Below are 21,371 nucleotides of genomic sequence, written 5' to 3' on the forward strand. Positions count from 1 at the left end.
GCAGCCTCCCCCCATTTGGAGGAAACTGACCAACGCCTTAATTCAGCGGCATAATCTTCGGCAGTATGGCGGCCCTGCCGGAGTTCGCATAGTTTACGAACTGCAGTAGAAGCTACATCTGGATCAGCATAAATCACAGCCATAACTTCAAAGAACTTGTTTACAGATGTAAAGGCTTCATGCTCGGGAGGTAACCCATTTGCGAGTCACCTTGTAATAGAGTCTTAATGAGCAATATTTTCTGGGATTCAGAACCAGATGACCTTGGTCTAACCTCAAAGTATGTCAAACATTGATTCATAAAGTTACTAAAATCAGATCTGAAACCAGAGAATTTTTCAGGCAGTGGCATCTTAGGCTCAACAATAGGAGGAACTACAAACTGCTCTCTACGACCTGCTGAGTGCTCAGATTGAGGTGCGTTTAGCAACTGTGTCAACTGATCTTGCTGAGCAGCGACTGTTGTATTGAGTTGATTCACAGCAGTCGCAAGAAGGTGAACCTGACATTGCAACTCCTCCATGATAATACTTCATGGTCCGTTATAATGTAATGCCTGGGCAGTAGGTACTTAGCAGATATATAGAAATCGAGTAGTCGGGGATAGCTAAAGGTCATACACGTATCAGAAACAGAGGTACTAGGATTCAGATGAAATCAGGGTTGTTAACAGGCCGAGGTCTAAACCGCGTATCAGATGTCTGTAGTACAGGAAGGATGAGGGTCATACACAGGATAACAATCAGGAGAATATACAATTTACAATATACAAGACTGATCTAACTAGAGTACATATATATATATATATATATATATATATATATATATATATATATATATATATATATATATACAGTGGTGTGAAAAACTATTTGCCCCCTTCCTGATTTCTTATTCTTTTGCATGTTTGTCACACTTAAATGTTTCTGCTCATCAAAAACCATTAACTATTAGTCAAAGATAACATAATTGAACACAAAATGCAGTTTTAAATGATGGTTTTTATTATTTAGTGAGAAAAAAAACTCAAAACCTAAATGGCCCTGTGTGAAAAAGTGATTGCCCCCTGAACCTAATAACTGGTTGGGCCACCCTTAGCAGCAATAACTGCAATCAAGCGTTTGCGATAACTTGCAACGAGTCTTTTACAGCGCTCTGGAGGAATTTTGGCCCACTCATCTTTGCAGAATTGTTGTAATTCATCTTTATTTTCTAGCATGAACCACCTTTTTAAGGTCATGCCACAACATCTCAATAGGATTCAGGTCAGGACTTTGACTAGGCCACTCCAAAGTCCTTATTTTGTTTTTCTTCAGCCATTCAGAGGTGAATTTTCTGGTGTGTTTTGGGTCATTGTCCTGCTGCAGCACCCAAGATCGCTTCAGCTTGAGTTGATGAACAGATGGCTGGACATTCTCCTTCAGGATTTTTTGGTAGACAGTAGATTTCATGGTTCCATCTATCACAGCAAGCCTTCCAGGTCCTGAAGCAGCAAAACAACCCCAGACCATCACACTACCACCACTATATTTTACTGTTGGTATGATGTTCATTTGCTGAAATGCTGTGGTACTTCTACGCCAGATGTAATGGGACACGCACCTTCCAAAAAATTCAACTTTTGTCTCGTCGGTCCACAAGGTATTTTCCCAAAAGTCTTGGCAATCATTGAGATGTTTTTTAGCAAAATTGAGACGAGTCTTAATGTTCTTTTTGCTTAAAAGTGGTTTGCGCCTTGGATATCTGCCATGCAGGCCGTTTTTGCCCAGTCTCTTTCTTATGGTGGAGTCATGAACACTGACCTTAAAGGGACTCCGAGCTCTGAAAAAAAAGGAAAGTTGTACTCACCAGGGGCTTTTTCCAGCCCAGTGCTGGTCGGGAGGTCCCACGCCGGCGTCCTGGCTCCTCTCCTTCTCCCCGCTCTGGAATGGCTGGCAGGCCGCAGCCCGGGCGACACTCTCCCGAGTGTCGGGCTGCTTCTTCCGCATATGACGCGGATTACGTCACACGCCGGCCGCCTCGCGTCATCACGGCGGCCGGCGTGAAAGTACTGCGCACGCGCGAACAAAGCGCGCATGCGCAGTACTTTCACGCCGGCCGCCGTGATGACGCGAGGCGGCCGGCGTGTGACGTAATCCGCGTCATATGCGGAAGAAGCAGCCCGACACTCGGGAGAGTGTCGCCCGGGCTGCGGCCTGCCAGCCATTCCGGAGCGGGGAGAAGGAGAGGAGCCAGGACGCCGGCGTGGGACCTCCCGACCAGCACTGGGCTGGAAAAAGCCCCTGGTGAGTACAACTTTCCATTTTTTTCAGAGCTCGGAGTCCCTTTAATTGAGGCAAGTGAGGCCTGCAGTTCTTTAGATGTTGTCCTGGGGTCTTTTGTGGCCTTTCGGATGAGTTTTCTCCACGTTCTTGGGGTAATTTTGGTCGGCCGGCCACTCCTGAAAAGGTTTTTCACTGTTCCATGTTTTTGCCATTTGTGGATAATGGCTCTCACTGTGGTTCGCTGGAGTCCCAAGGCTTTAGAAATGGCTTTATAACCTTTACCAGACTGATAGGTCTCAATTACAGTACTTTTGTTCTCATTTGTTCCTGAATTTCTTTGGATCTTGGCATGATGTCTAGCTTTTGAGGTGCTTTTGGTCTACTTCTCTGTGTCGGATACCTCCTATTTAAGTGATTTCTTGATTGAAACAGGTGTGGCTGTAATCTGGCCTGCGGGTGACTACAGAAATTGAACTCAGGTGTGATAAACCACAGTTAAGTTATTTTTTAACAAGGGGGGCAATCACTTTTTCACACAGGGCCATGTAGATTTGGAGTTTTTTTTCTCACTAAATAATAAAAACCATCATTTAAAACTGCATTTTGTGTTCAATTATGTTATCTTTGACTAATAGTTAACGGTTTTTGATGAGCAGAAACATTTAAGTGTGACAAACATGCAAAAGAATAAGAAATCAGGAAGGGGGCAAATAGTTTTTCACACCACTGTATATCTGTAAACTAGCTGACTTAGGCATAATCAATAGCAAGGCAAGGTCCAGCGCTCAGCGTACTGATAGCTATAACGGACACTGGACGACTGACAAGTCAGGACTTAAGTACTGAGGTGAAGTAGCAACCCATGCCCCCTGGAACTTCCAGACATTCAGCAACGCTCCTGAATGAGCCAGTGTCAGCTACCTCAGCCTATAAAGGCTGTTATGAATCGTGCGCGGCCACCTGGGGACACGGCCAGAACCGCTGCGCCGACTCACGCCCACAGGGGAGCCGGGGATGCCGCCAGAGGAGGATGCAGTAAGCATCTTCCGCCGCTGCCCGGAACCGCTAGAGGAGCCGCCGGCAGCAGCGTCGGGCAAGTTTGTAACAGTATCGTGGTGAAAACAGTAAGTTTGCTCCCAGTGAAGAGGATTATCACATTAAGTTGTAGTTAGCCAACCCACCTAATGGCAAGTTTCTTGTTCATGTTTTATTCTCTATTTCCACTCTGTAAATATTGTAAATAGTCTGTACAGTAGAGATGTCGGCGAACGGTTCGGGAAACCGTTCGCCGGCGAACCCCTCGCCCTGTACTACGTTATGAGTGACGTCACGCTCATGCACAGAGAGTGCCCGGCAACAGGCGCGCAATCAAAGACGCGCACCGCCGGCCCAGCGCAGCCGTACTACTACGGGTCATAGCGACCCGGAAGTAGTAGTGGCCCATAGAGATTCGCTGGCGAACGGTTCGCCAACATCTCTACTGTACAGCGCAAATAATGCACTGTTGTTGTACCAAACAAAACAAAAGCACAAGCTGTGATTTTTCTGCATGGAGTGTGCTGAAAAGTTATTTTATAGATAAATACAGAAAGATAGAGAAGTAGATAAGGAGAGATATTTCATGACATACATTTTATGAATCAAGCCCAAATAAATTAATAGGCTATTGTATTTCAGAGGGTATTTACCAGTAATACACTTTAAAGATAACATCCAGCCCTGAGATGAATAGTTTGTAAGTGTGTTTCACTTTGACCTAAATAAAGTCTTCTGGTATGTGGATGGTGGTCAAATTCCTTTCTACACGACACTTGTCTTGTCCTCTGCCTTTAATGCTTCTAGCCATAGACCATAATCATGCATGCAGATCACGGCTGGATTTCTGGAGAGGCCACAAAGGCCCGAGCCTTGGGTGGCTGCAGACCAAGGGGACACCTGAACATGAAAGAGGGTTGCTACATAAAAAGAGGATTCTGAAAATGGGGAACAGATGATGCCCAAGGAAGCTGTTCGTGAAAGAGAGGAGCTAAGGTGCATGGATGATACACATGGAAGAGGGAGCAGCACATAGAATGGGAGGGGTGCTGCGTAAAAAGTTTAAAGAGTAACCGTAACCAAGAATTGAACTTCATCCCAATCAGTAGCTGATACCCCCTTTCCCATGAGAAATTCAATTTCTCAAACGGATCATCAGGGGGCGCTGTATGGCTGATATTGTGTTGAAACCCCTCCCACAGTGTGATGTCAGGACCCTGGTACTGACATCGCACTGTGGGAGCCTTGTTGCTATGTGGGAAACAACAGCTGTTTCCAACTGCCAAAAAAGCAAGCAGCATCTCCTTCCACTGACATCAATTGCCAGCAGTAAAAATGTCACTATGCGATAAATGTCAGAATGTAAATCAGGGAGAGGGAATATTTTACAATGGGAAAACACTGACTAAATCATTTATACATAATTATTGTAAACAGTAAATACTTTTTTTATTACATTATTTTCACTGGAGTTTCTCTTGATGCAGATCAGATGTCTCTGACTGTAGTTTGGCAAGATTTGCTGCATGCTTGTTTCAGGTGTACTGACCAGAAAGGTGAGCAGGACTGTCAGGCAACTGGTATTGTTTAAAAGGAATATAAATGGAAAATATGGCATCCTCCATATGTCTCTCACCTCATGTTTATTTTAAAGAGAACCTGTAAAGATGGCAACCTATATCAAATACCAGTGCTATATTATGGGAGGCACCAAAATGTGTTGCCACCTTGCTCCCATATAACAAATATATAGCTATCATCATGCCTCCCATATGTTACCTCCATGAAGAAGCAGGGAAGCATGATAAGGAGAAAAAGGGCCTAGTTATTTGATGAAGTTCTAAAGAAGAGTCCAATTCCTGACCTCTGGAGCAGAGGCTCTGTTGTAGCTACAACCTCTGTGGCCCCTCTACCTATGACACTGACATGTTTGTACTTTACGTTTAGGCCTCTTTCACAGTGAGACGTTAAAGTCGCATGTTATAGAAAATTATAACGCAGACCAGGCCCGGATTTACCTCACAGGAGCCTATAGGCACAGGTGTCCTGCCACCTTAGACTTCGCCCTCTATGGACCTACAAACACCCACCAAACCACGCCGCAAGTGTGCTGGCTGGCCCAGTGGTTGCTTCTCCCTTACTTCCCTTGACCGTCATAGGTAGAGATGGGCCGAACGGTTCGCCGGCGAACGGTTCCCGGCGAACTTCGGTGGTTCGCGTTCGCCTCCCGCAGGCGAACGTTTCCGGAAGTTCGGTTCGCCCCACAATGCACTATGAGGGTCAACTTTGACCCTCTACATCACAGTCAGCAGGCCCAGTGTAGCCAATTAGGCTACACTAGCCCCTGGAGCCCCACCCCCCTTATATAAGGCAGGCAGCGGCGGCCATTACGGCCACTCGTGTGCCTGCATTAGAGAGAGTAGGGCGAGCTGCTGTCTGTCTCTCATAGGGAAAGATTAGTTAGGCTTAGCTTTTCCTGGCTGCATACCTGTTCAGTGATCCTGCCACTGCATACCTGTTCTGTGAACCCACCCACCACTGCATACCTGTTCAGTGATCCTGCCACTGCATTCCTGTTCTGTGAACCCACCCACCACTGCATACCTGTTCAGTGATCCTGCCACTGCATACCTGTTCTGTGAACCCACCACTGCATACCTGTTCTGTTCAGTGGACCCGCCACTGCATACCTGTTCTGTTCAGTGGACCCGCCACTGTATACCTGTTTAGTGAACCCGCCACTGCATACCTGTTCTGTTCAGTGAACAGTTTGGTGTGTCAGTGTGAAGCAGTACCTTAATTACACTACCTGATTGATGTATACACATGCAAGATGTTTTAAAGCACTTTAGGCCTGTCATTTAGCATTCAATATGATTTCTGTCCTTAAAACGCTGCTTTGCGTCAAATCCAGATTTTTCCTAGGGACTTTTGGCGTATATCCCACTCCGCCATGCCCCCCTCCAGGTGTTAGACCCCTTGAAACATCTTTTCCATCACTTTTGTGGCCAGCATAATTATTTTTTTTTTTCAAAGTTCGCATCCCCATTGAAGTCTATTGCGGTTCGCAAACTTTAACGCGAACCGAACCTTCCGCGGAAGTTCGCGAACCCGGTTCGCGAACCTAAAATCGGAGGTTCGGCCCAACTCTAGTCATAGGTAGCTACAGGTGCCCCGTAGTACAAGGTAGCCTGAAGTACCCTCAAGGTTAAGTAGCTAGAGCTGCACCCAAGTTTTAGGTAGCTAGAGGAACCTCCGTATTAAATAGCTAGATGTGCCTCTAACTGAAAGGAAATCTTGTCAGTGGAATGCCGAGAGCAGGGTGAGTAACCTCTCATTTACACTTTCATCAGGACTATACATAGGGAAGGAGGGAGGAAAGCACTCTGGGAGGGAAGTGAGCCGCCTTTCCATCATCAGGCGCCTGTAGGCACGTGACTACTGTGCATTATGGTAAATCCAGCCCTGACGCAGACTAACACACAGCAATACAAAGTCTGTGCGACATTCACAGTGCACACGTTGCGTTGTGTGTAACGTGTAGCAATATTTAGAAAGTGCTGCATGCTGTGCGTTTAGCAATACATTTGCTGCGTTATGTGTGTTGCACATGCTCAGTAATGTTTTTTTTTTTTTTAAAATGTAACACATGCGCCGTTTTCATTCCATCAGTATGCGGCGAAAACGGCGCACCAAGAGACACATAACCCAGTGCAAAATAACGTCCAATTTTATAACCTACATGTGCTGCGTTAGGGGCACGTTGTGCGACTTTAAAGGGACTCCGAGCAGTGCAGAAACTATGGAAAGATGCATATCATTGTAAAGCTCTCTTTCTCCTCTTTCCAATGATATATAAACCGCCACCCTACGCCTTTTAGTTTTCGCTATTTTCGCGATTGAAATTGCAGCGGCCGCAATTTTGATTGCGAAAATAGAGAAAACTAAAAGGCGTATTTAGGTGTCGTCAGAAAGAGGAGAAAGAGAGCTTTAAAATGATATCCATCTTTCCATAGTTACTTGTATTACACATGGCGACTTTTTGCTAAAGTCAGCAGCTCCATTCTGCAGAAATGTGTAATACAAGTAACTATGGAAAGATGGATATCATTTTAAAGCTCTCTTTCTCCTCTTTCTGACGACACCTAAATCGTCGCCCTACGCCTTTTAGGGCCTTTTTCCACTAGCCTGCGATTTGCGATTGGCTTCTGATCGCAAATCGCAAGGTACATTAAACTAATGGAAACTGCAGCAGCAATTTCCATTAGTGCGATCCGATTGCGATGCGATTTTGGTCAAAGCGCAATCGTCGTCCTGCCGCGTTTTGTATGCAATTGAGCTGGACTATAATGAGTATAGTAGCTCAATCGCAATCTCAATCGCATGGTGGAAATTGAAACGCGATCGCGATCGGAATCGCGATCGCAATCGCATTTCATAGTGGAAAAGAGCCCTTAGTTTTCTCTATTTTCGCGATAGAAATCGCGGCCGCGGCAATTTCAATTGCGAAAATAGCGAAAACTAAAAGGCGTAGGGCCGCGGTTTATATATCATTGGAAAGAGGAGAAAGAGAGCTTTAAAATGATATGCATCTTTCCATAGTTTCTGGACTGCTCGGAGTCCCTTTAACGTCGCATCAAACGCAACGTCCCACTGTGAAAGAGGCCTTATACATGTGCATTCAGGATGATTAAAGATGAACTTCAGGCTCTTAGAAAAATTAAGTTCACTTTAAGTGTCTTTCGCACTGTGTATGTTGCGTTCAAATAGAAACACTTGAAAGGCCCAAGGGGAGGAACTTTAACTTGACACTAAGGAACATCCTACTGACACTCGTAGCAACAGTATTAATTTGTGTTTATTTATATCCAGTATAACTATGTAGAAAAAAAACCATAAGTTTAGTAATTTTCTCTGAAACTGCCTTCTGATTATATATTTTGTCATTGTATATTCAGTTTACCCAATCTTATTAGTAGCCATGTTCCACCAGTCTTCCTACTTGACTATTCATCAGCTTCTGCACTGGAGACTGGCTCATGCTGGGTACACACGATGCAATTTTCTGACAGACTTACTGTCAGATTGATTATTTCCAACATGTCCAATCTGATTTCCAATTGATTTTTTTGAACAATTTTCCATTCACTTCTATTGAAAATCAATCGGAAAATCAATCAGAAATCAGATCGGACATGTTGGAAATAATCGATCTGACAGTAATCCTGTCAGAAAATTGCATTGTGTGTACCTAGCATTATAGTCGTGTAGCTTGGGTATAGGATGTAGGCATGGCTAAGAAAGCCACACCCCCACCTAGTAAAAAGGCTGTATAATTAGGTGGGGCTGATAAAATTACTTGGTACAGCTTCCTGCACATTCCTTTTTCTTAAAGGGACCCTGAGCAGTACATTAAAACAGGCAAATGAACTTACTTGGGGCTTCCATCAGCCCCTCGTAGTTGATGAAGTCCCTCTGCGTCCTCCGGACTCCCTCCTTTCTGCCCTAGTGGCTCCGTAATGCTGGGCATACATGGGTCGACCCGGCGGCTTGATTAGCCGCCAGATCGACTCCCGCCGCGTCCCCGCTCGTCCCCATGGGCGGCCGGATCGATTCCCGCTCATCCCCGTGGGCGCTCCTTATCTTCCGCACGATTCCCTGCTATTGTCCGCCCGCGGGGATCGAGTGGGGAATCTATCTGGCGGGTCATCAGACCTGTCGGATATTATCAATCGAGCCATCAGCGGCTCAATTGATAAGGGAAAAACGACCCGTTTATGCCCAGCATTAGAGTGGCAACTTCGCCAGATGTTGTGAACAAGTGCGCATGCGCCGCCCATCCGCAACCGTTGCTGTAAAGCATTCTGCGCACATGCGTAGTTCATTCTTGCAAGATTGAGTCCTTCTGACCTCATGGACCTAGAAGCAGTTAAACCGTCCTATATGCTGCTCTTACACAACAGTATATACTGATGTGACAAATTCACCATAAAGCTTTTATTACAAAGATGCTTACTGTAGATTTACAGACCCATCCCTTGCCCTGAGCATAAAAACAAACCAAAAAAAGAATGTTTTGTACAGACACAGCAGCGTGAGGGGACAGCCTCAGAAATTCTATATATCGCAAAACATATTTGCTGCTTATGTGTTCTTGTGCAATATAATGATATAAATAATGCATAATACAATCACATGTTGAAGGGGGGGGGGGGGGGGAAGAAATATTTTGAGAGAAGAAAGTCAATGTGATAAAATGCAATTAACCACTCTAAGGTTGTGAAATTTCCCCTAAAAGCCAGACTCTTTAAAATGTACAGACTGCACTAGAATAAAATGTGTAAAGACTAAAGTCAAAAGCAAGGGATGCTGGGTAAGAGACTACCACAAAGCTGCCTATTCAATATGTGACCCCCTATTACACGTCAGCTATGCAGTAACAAAGCCACAATACATATAGACAAACTGAAATCAACATGTTTAAAAAGGTTTTGAAATCTTCTTCTGCCATGACCCAATGGGCAGGGACACCGTGGGGATTTCTATGCTGTATCTAGCAAACAAAAACTGATGAAAGCTAATTGCCTTTTCTAATGAGCTCTATAAGGCCCAGTTCGCACTGGCAATAAAAAACGGTCCGCTCGCGAATCATAACAGATCTTAACGGATGCGAACGGATCCAATGTTAACCTATGGATCCGTTCACATTGATCCGTTTGAACAGATCTGTTCTGCAAACTCCGCTGAACGGAGCGCAAGATTGGCGCTGCAGCGATTTTTCCAGACAGCGAAGCCCAGCGGAACGGAAACGTATGCTGAAGCATTGCATTGGGGGCAATAAGAGATGGATCCTTAAAGAGACACTGAAGCGAGAATAAATCTCGCTTCAGTGCTTATATTCAAAATGCTAAATGGGGGTTCCTTACCCCCCAAACCCACCCCTGCAAAATCTACGACCGACTTGGTGTTTTTGCTGCTGTTGAGGCAGGGCTAACGGCTGCAGCCCTGCCTCTTAGCGCCGTCTATCAGCGGCGCATCGCCGCCTCTCCCCCGCCCCTCTCAGCGAAGGAAGACTAAGAGGGGCGGGGGAGAGGCGGAGATACGCGCTGACAGACGCGCGTGAGGCAGGGCTGCGGCCATTAGCCCTGCCTCAATGTGGAAGTGATAACCCGCTGCACGGAGGGGATTTGGGAGGTAAGGGACCCCCGTTTAGCAGCGAGATGGCGGCGTTTTAGCAGGGGCACACATGCCCTTGCTGAATATAAGCACTGAAGCGAGATTTATTCTCGCTTCAGTGTCTCTTTAACAACACACTGGCTAGAAAACAGACCGTTCTAGCTAGCAAAATCCACTTTGGTAATGGGTGGGGGGCATAGAGAAATGGAACTAAACCAACTGAACAGGAACAGAACGGATCAGTGCAAATGGAAACTGGTCAGTTTGAATGGAAATCTGATCCATTTTCACGAATCTGTTTACCAGTAGCTGATACCCCTTTTTACATGAGAAATCTGTTCCTTTTCACAAACGGATCATCAGGGGGCCCTGTATGGCTGATATTGTGGTGAAACCCCTCCCACAGGAAACTGTGAGGACCATGGTCGTCGCATTGTGGGAAATAACTGTTTACAACTGTTTACAACTGCCAAAAAAGCAAGAAGCATCTCCTTCCAGTGACATCACCTGCCAGGAGGAAAAATGTCACCATGTGATAAATGTCAGAATGTAAATCAGGGAGAGGAAAGCTTTTACAATGGGCAAACACTGACTAAACCATTTATACATAATTATTGTAAAGATGAAGCACTTTTTTATTACATTATTTTCATTGGAGTTCCTCTTTAAGTGCCGGTGTGAACCGGCCCTAATAGCACAAAAAAAAGAATAGATATGTTTTCACTGGAAACATCCATAATGTGGAACACGACTTCCTGTTTCTATTGTGCAGCACAAGATGTTTTGCACTGGGAATTATTTGTTAAAACAAAGCTCTGATCATACATACAATACAAGACACTCCGGAAAGAAGACACACCATATATGTATACTAAACCTGGTGCGTCCATGTTCCAGGAGTGTTGAAGGTGTTCTCCCCCAATCAATGTCCTCCCATGTCCCCATGTGTTCTCCTGTGTTCCCTTCTGTTCCCCTTTGCTGCTCCTGTGTGTCTCCTTTTGTCCTGCTGTATCATCCTCCTGTGTGTCCCATTGTGTCTTCCTGTGACCCCTGTGTGTCCCCTTCTGTCCCTGTGTCCTTCTGTGTGTCCCACTGAGTCCTTCTTTGCTCCCTGTGTCCTTCTCCGGTCCCCCTGTGTCCCCCCCTGCATCCTCCTTTGCCTTTGTGTCCCATTCTATTCCCCTGTGTCGTCCTCCAGTACCCCTGTGTGTCCCAGTGTCACCTCCTGTTCTCCTGTGTGGTCCTCTGGTCCCCCTGTGTCCCCCCGTGTCAACTTCTGTTACCCTGTGTTGTCCTCCAGCCCCCTGTGTGTCCCCCTCTGTTCCCCTGTGTTGTGTTCCAGTGCAACTGAATCCCACCTTGGCTTGGTCCATTTTCACTCTGTATACATTTGCATAAAATATAAGCATAATTCTGAATCACCTCATTTACATGCAGCAAACACAGCACAAATCCTGTTAGGCAGGGGTCACACTTGTAGGATGGGTAATGTATCAGTTTTGTGTTACTGTGTTTTTCATTGCTTTGCAGTTTTGTCCAATGTGTGTATTTTCATGCTTTTGTCCCATTTGAATGTGAATTTTAATTTTAATGTGCTAATCACATGCGAATCGGAAACACTAGCGAAAAAGCAGTGCATGTTGTCAGTTTGTTTACCGTGGTCAAAATGCAATACCGAATTGCAGAGGGGAACAGAAATCGATGTAGACGCACACAAAACCATCATGTGTGTTTCCGCATTGCATCAAAATGCATGCGATTTTCAGAACTGTGCTCCCTGCCTTAAAGGACACCTCAAGAATACAAAAAAAAAAGAGTTTCACTTAGGCCCGGTTCACATCTGCGTTTTTTTTACGGAACGTAACCAGAACGTATACAGTACAAACGGAACTGATGTAAAAGGATCCAATGTTAACCTATTGGACCGTTCACATGCATACGTTGCTACGGATTTGTTCCGTTCCCCGGACCAAAAAAATGCAGCAGGCCCTAATTTTCTGTACTGTTTTGCCCAGCGGATCGGAACCGGACAAAAAATTAATTTGCATTGGGGCAATGGAGAATGGAACGCTCCACGGGGATGGGGGATGTGGGGACGCGAACCTGAGCAGCGGGAGGGTTAGGGAAGGCGCAGCAGCTGGGCGGGTGGGTGAGAGATGGCAACCGAGCCTTAAATACATACCTAAAGGCCCGGCGGTAGAGGCTTCCGTCTTCTTCCGCGTCATGTGACTACATGACACGTCAGGTGACTAGTCACATGACGCGCTGTGTAATCACAACGCATGAAGAGGAAGCCTCTGCCGCTGCCATTAGGTATGTATTTGCTGGCAAACGGAGTGAAAACCAATCCGATCCATCGGTGATCAGATCAGTTTTCACAATCCGTTTGTCAATGTGCACAGAGCCATCCGGATTCGGTGATGCGGAGACCGGATCCGCTCACCGGATCCGTTTGGCTCATATTTTCTAATGTGAACTGGGCCTTACATGGGGCTTCTGCCAACCCCCTGCAGCCGCCCTGTGCCTGCGACATTACCAAACAATCCTATTTTCCCCCACCGTGGCTCACTTTCAGTTCTGGCAGTCGCCATCCACTGCGCCACGCGCGTCCCCGGGAGCGTACTGTGCAGGCACAGTAAAGATTTCCTCGAACTGCGTCTGCGCAGGGCGCTCCAGCCCACGGGAGCATGTACGAGGATGCGTACGGCCAGGGCCGCGCAGGTGCAGTGTACAGCGACTTGCAAGTTGGCGTGAACGAAAGTGGGCCGTGGCGGGGGAACGGAGGATCATTTGGTAACATCACAGGCACAGGGAGGCGGCAGAAGCCCCAGGTAAGTAGTATTTTTTTTTCTATCTTCAGGTCGACTTTTGAGTGCATACAAACATCACATTTTGATTGGCCAATCACAGTCCAATGTTACCACCTCTTTGTAGTATGAGCGCTTTCCTACTCAATCTGATCATAGTGTTTAACTTCTGTTGGCCCTCATTCTACATAGAGGTGGTAAAATTGGCCAGTCCTTGGCCAATTAAGATTGGATGTATGTACCAGGCTTTACACATAAGAACACACATAAGAACCAAAGTGCACGATACTACACAGTACTAATTACATTTATTTCACTTGATTTACATTTTTATTTCAAAATATTCCTGGATTACTGATCAGATAATACTACTGGATAGAAGACCTGTACACTGAGAATTGGGAAGCAGTGCAGAATTGCAGCCTAGCAGGTGCACATCTGTAAATATGAGACCACTGGAAGCAGCAGTACATTGTGCCAAATTCAGATATTTGAGTTGTAGTCCCCGCAGAACACATTCCCTGTTACAGAGAGAATTACAGGCGGCATGTCTTGCAGAAGGCTATCATTACACCTCTGAAATGTGAGAAACTTTGTAAAAGTCTGAGATTCATGAGAGTGACTCATAAGCACATGAGCAGCGAAGCAGCAGCCTGGACATAAAATCCAGCATCTTTCCCTAATTCCATCACATGATGGGCCTGCAGGCTGTTCCTAAACAAAGGAGGCGGGACCAGCAGAGGCTGACAGCTATTACTTGCAGCTGTGACTTGTGGAGCTCAGTTTAAATACTGCTGTATTGGGAGCAGAGAGCATTGCACTGATCACTTCCAGGATGAAGGTTGCTGGGCTGGGAGGCTGCCTGCTGCTGCTGCTTCTTGCTCTCTGTCTCATATACTCTGTCCAGGCAGCCAAACGTGAGTGTGTTGGGAGCTGTTTATTGCTTCTGGTGGCTTGTAGGGATGCAAGGAAAATAAAACTTTATTGGGCAGTGTGGCTGACTGGAGCAGTGATTTGTATCACAACCAGGGCTGCTGTAATACTGCAACCTCAATTGTTCTTTGTTTTAAGGATTTGCATGATGTTAGAGACCTGTTCCCTTCTACAGGTGTGTCTGGTGGTGGGTTTTTATTTATTTTTTTTAAAGAGAACCCGAGGTGGGATTTAATCATGTTAGTGGGGCACAGAGGCTGGTTGTGCACACTAAACACCAGCCTCTGTTGCCCCATGGTGTGCCTCCAGGACCCCCCTGCGTGCCGATATACCCCCCCCCCTGCAGTGCTAGCGACACACAGCGTGTTGCCAGCATAATGTTTACCTATGCCTGTCTGTTAGCGCTGCTCCTCTGTATCGGTGCTACCCACCTGCGTCACTTCCCTCCAATCAGCGGGAGGGACGCGGGCGGGTAGCGCCGATGTGAGGGAGCGGCGCTAACAGACAGGCATAGGTAAACATTGTGCTGGCGACACGCTGTGTGTTGCTAGAACTGTGGGGGGTATAGCGGTGTGCAGGGTTGTCCTGGAGGCACACCATGTGACAACAGAGGCTGGTGTTAGTGTGCACAGCCAGCCTCTGTGCCCCACTAACATAATTAAATCCCACCTCGGGTTCTCTTTAAGCAACTCCATCACACAAATGAGCAACTTGGGATGTGCTCAGGGAGCTGATAACCTATCATCATAGGGTGAATTAATGTCAAATTTGATTGGCCTATTTTACCACCTCCCATGTAAGTATGAGAGTTCACATACCTGTTGGCCTTCATACTAGATGAAAGTGGTAAACCTAGCCAATCAGTATGGGAAGTGTGCTAGGCTTTATGCTGGGAATACACTTTTTTTTTTTTTTTTTTTTTTTTTTTTTTTTTTTTTTTCCCTCCCTGCCTGATTTCAGCTCCCGATTTGTATCTTCCCCTTGTTTTTCTTATCTTTTTCCATTCACTTCTATCAGAAATTGAGCAGCAACACAATTGAAACAGAGATCGATCGGACATGTCGGAAATTGAACCATCTAATCAGCTACAAAATGAACTGTTCCCAGCATAAGTTTAGGTTTTTGAAGAAACTTCAGGACAAAAACAAGTTGGTGGTCTGGGAAACTTTCTAATGTAGCTGCCTTTCACTAAGGGCTTGTTTCCACTACATGCCGATTGGATGCAGAAAAACTGACTCAATCAATGCCTATGGCTCTGTTTCCAATAAATACAATTTTTCTGATGCAGATTTTTCCCATAGGCTTTCATTGGAGTCTGTTTTTCTGCATGTAGTGGAAACAGGCCCTAAATCAACTTATGATCATTTTTGGGTGGTGTGTTAGAAAATTTCTCTAAACATGCCTAGAATCTCTCTGAAATCTGCTTCAAAAAACTCCAGTGGTTTGCAGATCTGCTATAGGTTTTTGCTGTGCACTGGGCCTTCGAGGCTGAATCTCCTCAGAAAAGTGCAGGACCTCCGTTTGGGAGAAAATCACATTGCTCTGGTGTGATCCATCCCATTCAAATACATTAGCCAAGCGCTCTTGGTGTGCCCCAGCCTTTTGTGTGCATGTGGCCATCTTAAAGGATCCCACAACTGACATGTGGCATAATGAGATAGACATGGGTATGTACAGTGCCTAGCACACAAATAACTATGCTGTTCCTTTTTTTTTTTTTTTTCTTTCTCTGCCTGAAAGAGGTAAATATCAGGTATGTAAGTGGCTGACTCAGACAGGAAGTGACTACAGTGTGACCCTCACTGATAAGAATTTCCCCCTTTTTTATCTTTCTTGCTCTCAGAAGCCATTTTCTTCTAGGAAAGTGTATTATAGTTGGAATTTCTTATCAGTGAAGGTCACACTGTAGTCACTTCCGGACTGAGTCAGCCACTTACATACCTGATATTTACCTCTTTCAGACAGAGAAGGAAAAAAAGGAACACAGCATAGGTATTTGTGTGCTAGGCACTGTACATACCCATGTCTGTCTCATTATGCCACATGTCAGTTGTGGTATCCTTTAAGGTCCCATTCACACTAGAAGTGCTTTTTTGAGCATGTTGTTTGTTTTTATAATCGCTCCCATTCACTTTTATTAAAATTGCAGAAAAATCACTGCCTTATGTACACGATTGTGGGGTGTGTGTGTTTTTTTTTTTTTTTTTTTTTTTTTTTTTTTATAGCTGTAATTTTTTGGTGTGCCCAACTGGAGGAAGTCAGTTCCATAGGTAAATTAACGTTCAGGGGGGGGGGGGGGGGGGGGAGCGCAGCATATGTGACTTTATGCTTGCCATTGTGTAGATGCACATCTATCATGTCATCTTGGGTACACTTAGCCATACACTAATGAATTATTTTACAGCCAACATTGCAGATATTCTAAATCAAAGTATGGCCAGCTTAACTCTTCGGCCCAGTGCACACCAAAACCGCTAGCAGAGCCTCAACGCTAGCTGTTTTTGGCGCAGGTTTCAGAGCGGTTCTAGGCATGTTTAGAGACTTTCTAAACATGCCTAGTGTTTTGTGTAGCAGATTACAGATTAGCAGATCACAAATACTGTTACAGTAAAAGCTGTTACTGAACAGCTTCTGTAACAAAATGCCTGGAAAACTACTCTGATATAGTATTTTCCAGAGCGGTTTGCGTTTTTCCTATACTTTACATTGAGGCAGAAATGCTTCTGCAAACCAAACGTGCAGCAGGAGACATGTTTGTGGTTTGCTAAAAACCTCAAACCGCTGGTGTGCACCATCCCATTGAAATGCATTAGCCAAGTTTTTTTTTTCACTGGCGGTTGGCGGATCGCTCCTAAAACTGCTCGGTGTGCACTGGGCCTTGCAGATAAGAAATCTAAGGATTTTAAGTTGCATTGCAGTAAAATTGGGGTGTCAATCAGTACCTCCACTTGTACTTAAATTTGGGGCTGCTATGTAATGTTCTGAATCGGCTATCCTGATTTACAGGCTTTCAGGATGTGACAGAGTATGGAAGACGATCTGGCCGTGACAGTCATCACAACCAGATACATGGCTGGTCCCCTGACAGCCATTCTTGGGATGAGAAGCGCTATCCTGCCTGGACATCTGAAGATCCCAGATGGGAAAACTGCTGGAAAGGTAATATTGGGGTTCTTTTACACTGGCATTATTAGGAACAATCGCACTGCAGCCAAGTCGTGCTGCATGTTACAGCCACAGTTGTGACTTGGAAAAAAAGTATCTTCTGGGATTACTGCAGTAACTCACTGCAGCTTGTTACTTCTGCGGTGCACAGAGAATTTCCATAGCACTTCAGGCACGGTCATGTGTCATCTACTGGCTGCTGCGGTGGGGGGAGAGTACTGTGACATGGTAAGTATAAGAGGGGACTAAAGTGACCTGGTGTCAAATTCTGTACAGAGAACCTGTGGAAGCCATACACAGGTTACCATCCCTTCTCCATGTCTGGCTTCAGGTTTTTCTTTGCTGTGAATCATAACTGTAAAATGACAATTGCCATATTTTTGACTATAAGACACGCCTAGGTTTAGAGTTCAAAATCCAGTGAAAAAATAAACCTAGTGCATTGGTGTCTTATAGACTTCCCCTCCTCCCAATTATGTCCCCTGTGTCCTGTTCCTACTCCCTCTGTCCCCATGTAACCTTGTGTCACCTGTCCAGACCCCATGTGTCCTCTGTCCATCACCCCCATGTCTGTCCACACCCTCTGAGTCACATGTCCATCCTGAGTATAAGCAAGGCCTTTAGTCTGCATTTTAAGGGTCAAGCAACTTGAAACTAGTGACACATGGGTCATGTCGAGGTCTGCTTCCTCCTGCATGACTTCACCTGTAGGGCCATGGGTCATACTTTGGGGAAATCTGCAGTGTTTTGCCACATATGCATGGGGAAACGCATGTAATGGCCTGTGGTGCTTCTGCATAGTGTTCAACAGACACCTGCAGTATGCATGCATTTTCTCATTGAAATCAATGGCTTCCAGGAAAAGCCACATGCCTAAAACGCACTATTGTGCAGCAAAATGCTTGTGGTGCATCGTCTGTGATTCCCTCCTGAAGAGAAACTGATTATTTCTGTAGTAGGGATCAAAGATGCAAATACTCCTGAGTTTATGCAAAATGGACCAATCTATTAAAACCTGGGTTTACATTGGTCCATTTTCAAGCCATGTGTTTGCATCAACTCAGAAATATTCATCTCTTTACCCATCCCTAGTATGAAGTCTAGCAATTAACTTGGTTCCATTTGAGCGAGAATTCTTCCTTGTGTTTTTTCTAGGAGGCAAAGTAGTAGCCCGTTTGACCAGTGACAGTCCTGCACTGATAGGGTCAAATGTTACATTTGTTGTGAATCTTCAGTTTCCCAGATGTCAAAAAGAGAACGAGGATGGCGATATTATTTATGAAAAAAGATGTGGAAATGGTAAATATTAACATAGCAGTATATATTGAATAAAAACAGTATAGTTGACTTTCCCTCACAAGTCTGCTTGTTTTTAGCTACCTCTGGTTATCAAGATCAGTATGTGTACAACTGGACCAAATGGGTAGACTACTGTAGTGAAGGGAACTGCAGTTTTGCCAACACTTTTCCTGATGGACGACCTTTTCCTCACCACCATGACTGGAGACGCCATAACTACATCTACATCTTCCAAACATTAGGTTGGTACATGAATGACTTGTTAATCCTTCTAATGGCCTGCATTGGCCTCAATTCACTAAGCTTAACTCCTGTCTTTAATAACTCTTCTGAGCGGTTTTACAGTTATCACAATTATATCACCATGGTGATAACTGTAAAACAGCTCAGAAAAGTTATTAAAGACAGGAGTTAAGGTTAGTGAATTGAGGCCATTGTGGATGAGCAGTTGCTTGACACTCTTCCTAACTGCAGTGGTCCAAGCCCTTTAGGATGTTTGGAGATGAAGTGAGGGTTATATGGAGGCTGCCATATTTTAAGCAATACCAGTTGCCTGGCAGCCCTGTTGGTCTATTTGGCCACAGTAGTGTCTGAATCACACTAGAAATGAGCATGCAGCTCATCTTGCCTGATATCTGATCAGCCACATGCTTGTTTACAGTTTGGCTAAAAGTATTAAGGTGGGTACACACGTCAGATAAAAGTCTTTGGAAAATGAAAGATCACAGACCAATTTTAAACCCTTTCATGTAGTATGAGAGCCATACTCTACATTATTCTATGGAGCTGAACTCCCCATCAGATAAAAATCTTTGCAAGATGCTGCACACAAAAGATGCTGTACACATTCAAAAGATTCGTTCCTGAAATGCAGGGCCGGGCTGAGGCATAGGCTGGAGGGCCCGTTTCCACTCTCGCGGAAACGGCCACGAATCCGCAGAGTTTCCCCGCAGGCAAATCGCGCGGGGAAACTCTGCCATAGGGGATAACGGCACCGCCGGCCGAATCGCTTGCAGTAGCAATTCGGCCGGAAACCCCCACAGAATTTGCGGCGGAGGCTGCGATTCCCATAGCCGTGCATGGCACGGCTGATGGGAGTCGCCTGCGATCCCGCTCAGTGCCGGCGTGCGTCTACGAGACGCATGACGCACTAGTGGAAACGAGCCCGGAGAGGCTCCAGCCTCAGGGCGCAGTGTAGGAGAGGGCGCACAATTCATTCAGTTGTCATTCCTAATTGTGTTAGAAGCAGAAAAAATAAGAAAAGGAGATACATGGAAGTGACTACAAGCCAGATAACTAGAGATTAAGGTGTTGGGGGCCCTGGGGTGCCTCTTAGTCTAATAGCAATCAGTGTGTGACAGCTGGGATGGAGGGGCGCACTTTGGTGTCTCAGCCTTGGGTGCTGGAGGACCTTGTCCCGGCTCTGATGAAATGCATTCATAGTCTGACATCTGCAGATCCCATACACACCTTGTTTAACAGACATTCATCTGCAGATCAGACAATTATCTGCCGATCTGAAGATCCAACCTGGTGGATCTGATCTACAGAGAATTGTCCGTTAAACAAGGTGTATATGAGATCTGCAGATATCATAGACTATGAATGCGTTTTGCAAGAATGGATCTTTTGCAGGAACAGATCTTTTGCAGATACTGATCTGTTGCATGTGTACAGCATCTTTGTGTCCAGCATCTTGCAAAGATTTTTATCTGATGGGGAGTTCAGCTCCATAGAATACTGTGTAGGCATGGGCTCTCATACTACATTAAAGTGGGTAAAATTGGTCTGATCTTTTATTTTCCAAAGACTTATCTGACGTGTACCCACCTTTTTAGAAGCAGAGGAGCAACAGGATTGCTAGGCCTTAATTAAAGGAAATATGGCAGCCTCCATATACCTCACTTCATTTATTTTCTCTGCCTCTGCTTTAACATATCTTGTGATTCTTGAACATTCATTTTGTGGTGACACAATTTATTTCTGAGGATGTGGGCTAGGAATTGGTCATTGAAGACTGACCAGGAAGTAGTGGAGTGGGTCTTTAGAAATATTGCTGGTACATCCACTTATTTGTGCAAACCAGGTATTGGAACCAACACTCTGGATTGTGTACTCTTTCGGAGTTATTGGCTCTATTCAGTAGAGAAGCTCTTGTATCTGGTATGTTGTGCCACTCTGGGCTTAGTATTTTATTTCTCTTCCCCAGGCCAGTACTACCAGACAACTGGCAGATCTTCAGCTTTCTTGTCAATAAATACAACAAACATCACAGCTGGTGCCCAGATGATTGATGTAAAAGTGTTCAGAAGAGGCTATCGAAGACACTACCCTGTTGCTAAAGCCAGTGGCATGTACATTGTAACTGGTAAGTTGGAGATTTGAACTATGTGCAAGTTGTCAATGGCTCTAGCTTTCCCCTGGCAATAGGGCTGGATGAGGTGGGAAAAATTACCTGAAACATGATGTGGTTAGTAGAACATCAAAACTGCAACCTTTGGACTTTTATGTGCATGGCCGAAAATGACAACTTGACAACACTAACCAGTCCTGTCCAGGAATGAAGCAGAACAAATGGGTTCTGGGAAATTTGCACTGCTATAGGAGTACGAGAGGATTTGCCGCTGTGAGACTTGGGTGCAGGATACAGCCAGTATGGCTTACCCTGCTCCTGCGCAACTTCCTGGTGATG

General features: G+C 45.3%; 1 protein-coding gene across 1 annotated transcript in view; it reads left to right on the forward strand.

Annotated features, from left to right (window-relative positions):
- Window positions 1-14,059: 14,059 nt before the first annotated feature.
- Window positions 14,060-21,371, forward strand: part of LOC137518320 (protein QNR-71-like) — a 17,564-nt gene continuing 10,252 nt past the window's right edge. The window contains exons 1-5 of the mRNA XM_068236006.1: window positions 14,060-14,199; window positions 17,222-17,374; window positions 18,536-18,679; window positions 18,757-18,921; window positions 20,889-21,047. Coding sequence (XP_068092107.1) covers window positions 14,118-14,199; window positions 17,222-17,374; window positions 18,536-18,679; window positions 18,757-18,921; window positions 20,889-21,047 — 703 coding nt within the window. The 5' untranslated portion in view covers window positions 14,060-14,117. The remainder of the gene's footprint in view (window positions 14,200-17,221; window positions 17,375-18,535; window positions 18,680-18,756; window positions 18,922-20,888; window positions 21,048-21,371) is intronic.

This window comes from Hyperolius riggenbachi, chromosome 5 (genome assembly GCF_040937935.1).
Source record: "Hyperolius riggenbachi isolate aHypRig1 chromosome 5, aHypRig1.pri, whole genome shotgun sequence".
Lineage (NCBI taxonomy): Eukaryota > Metazoa > Chordata > Amphibia > Anura > Hyperoliidae > Hyperolius > Hyperolius riggenbachi.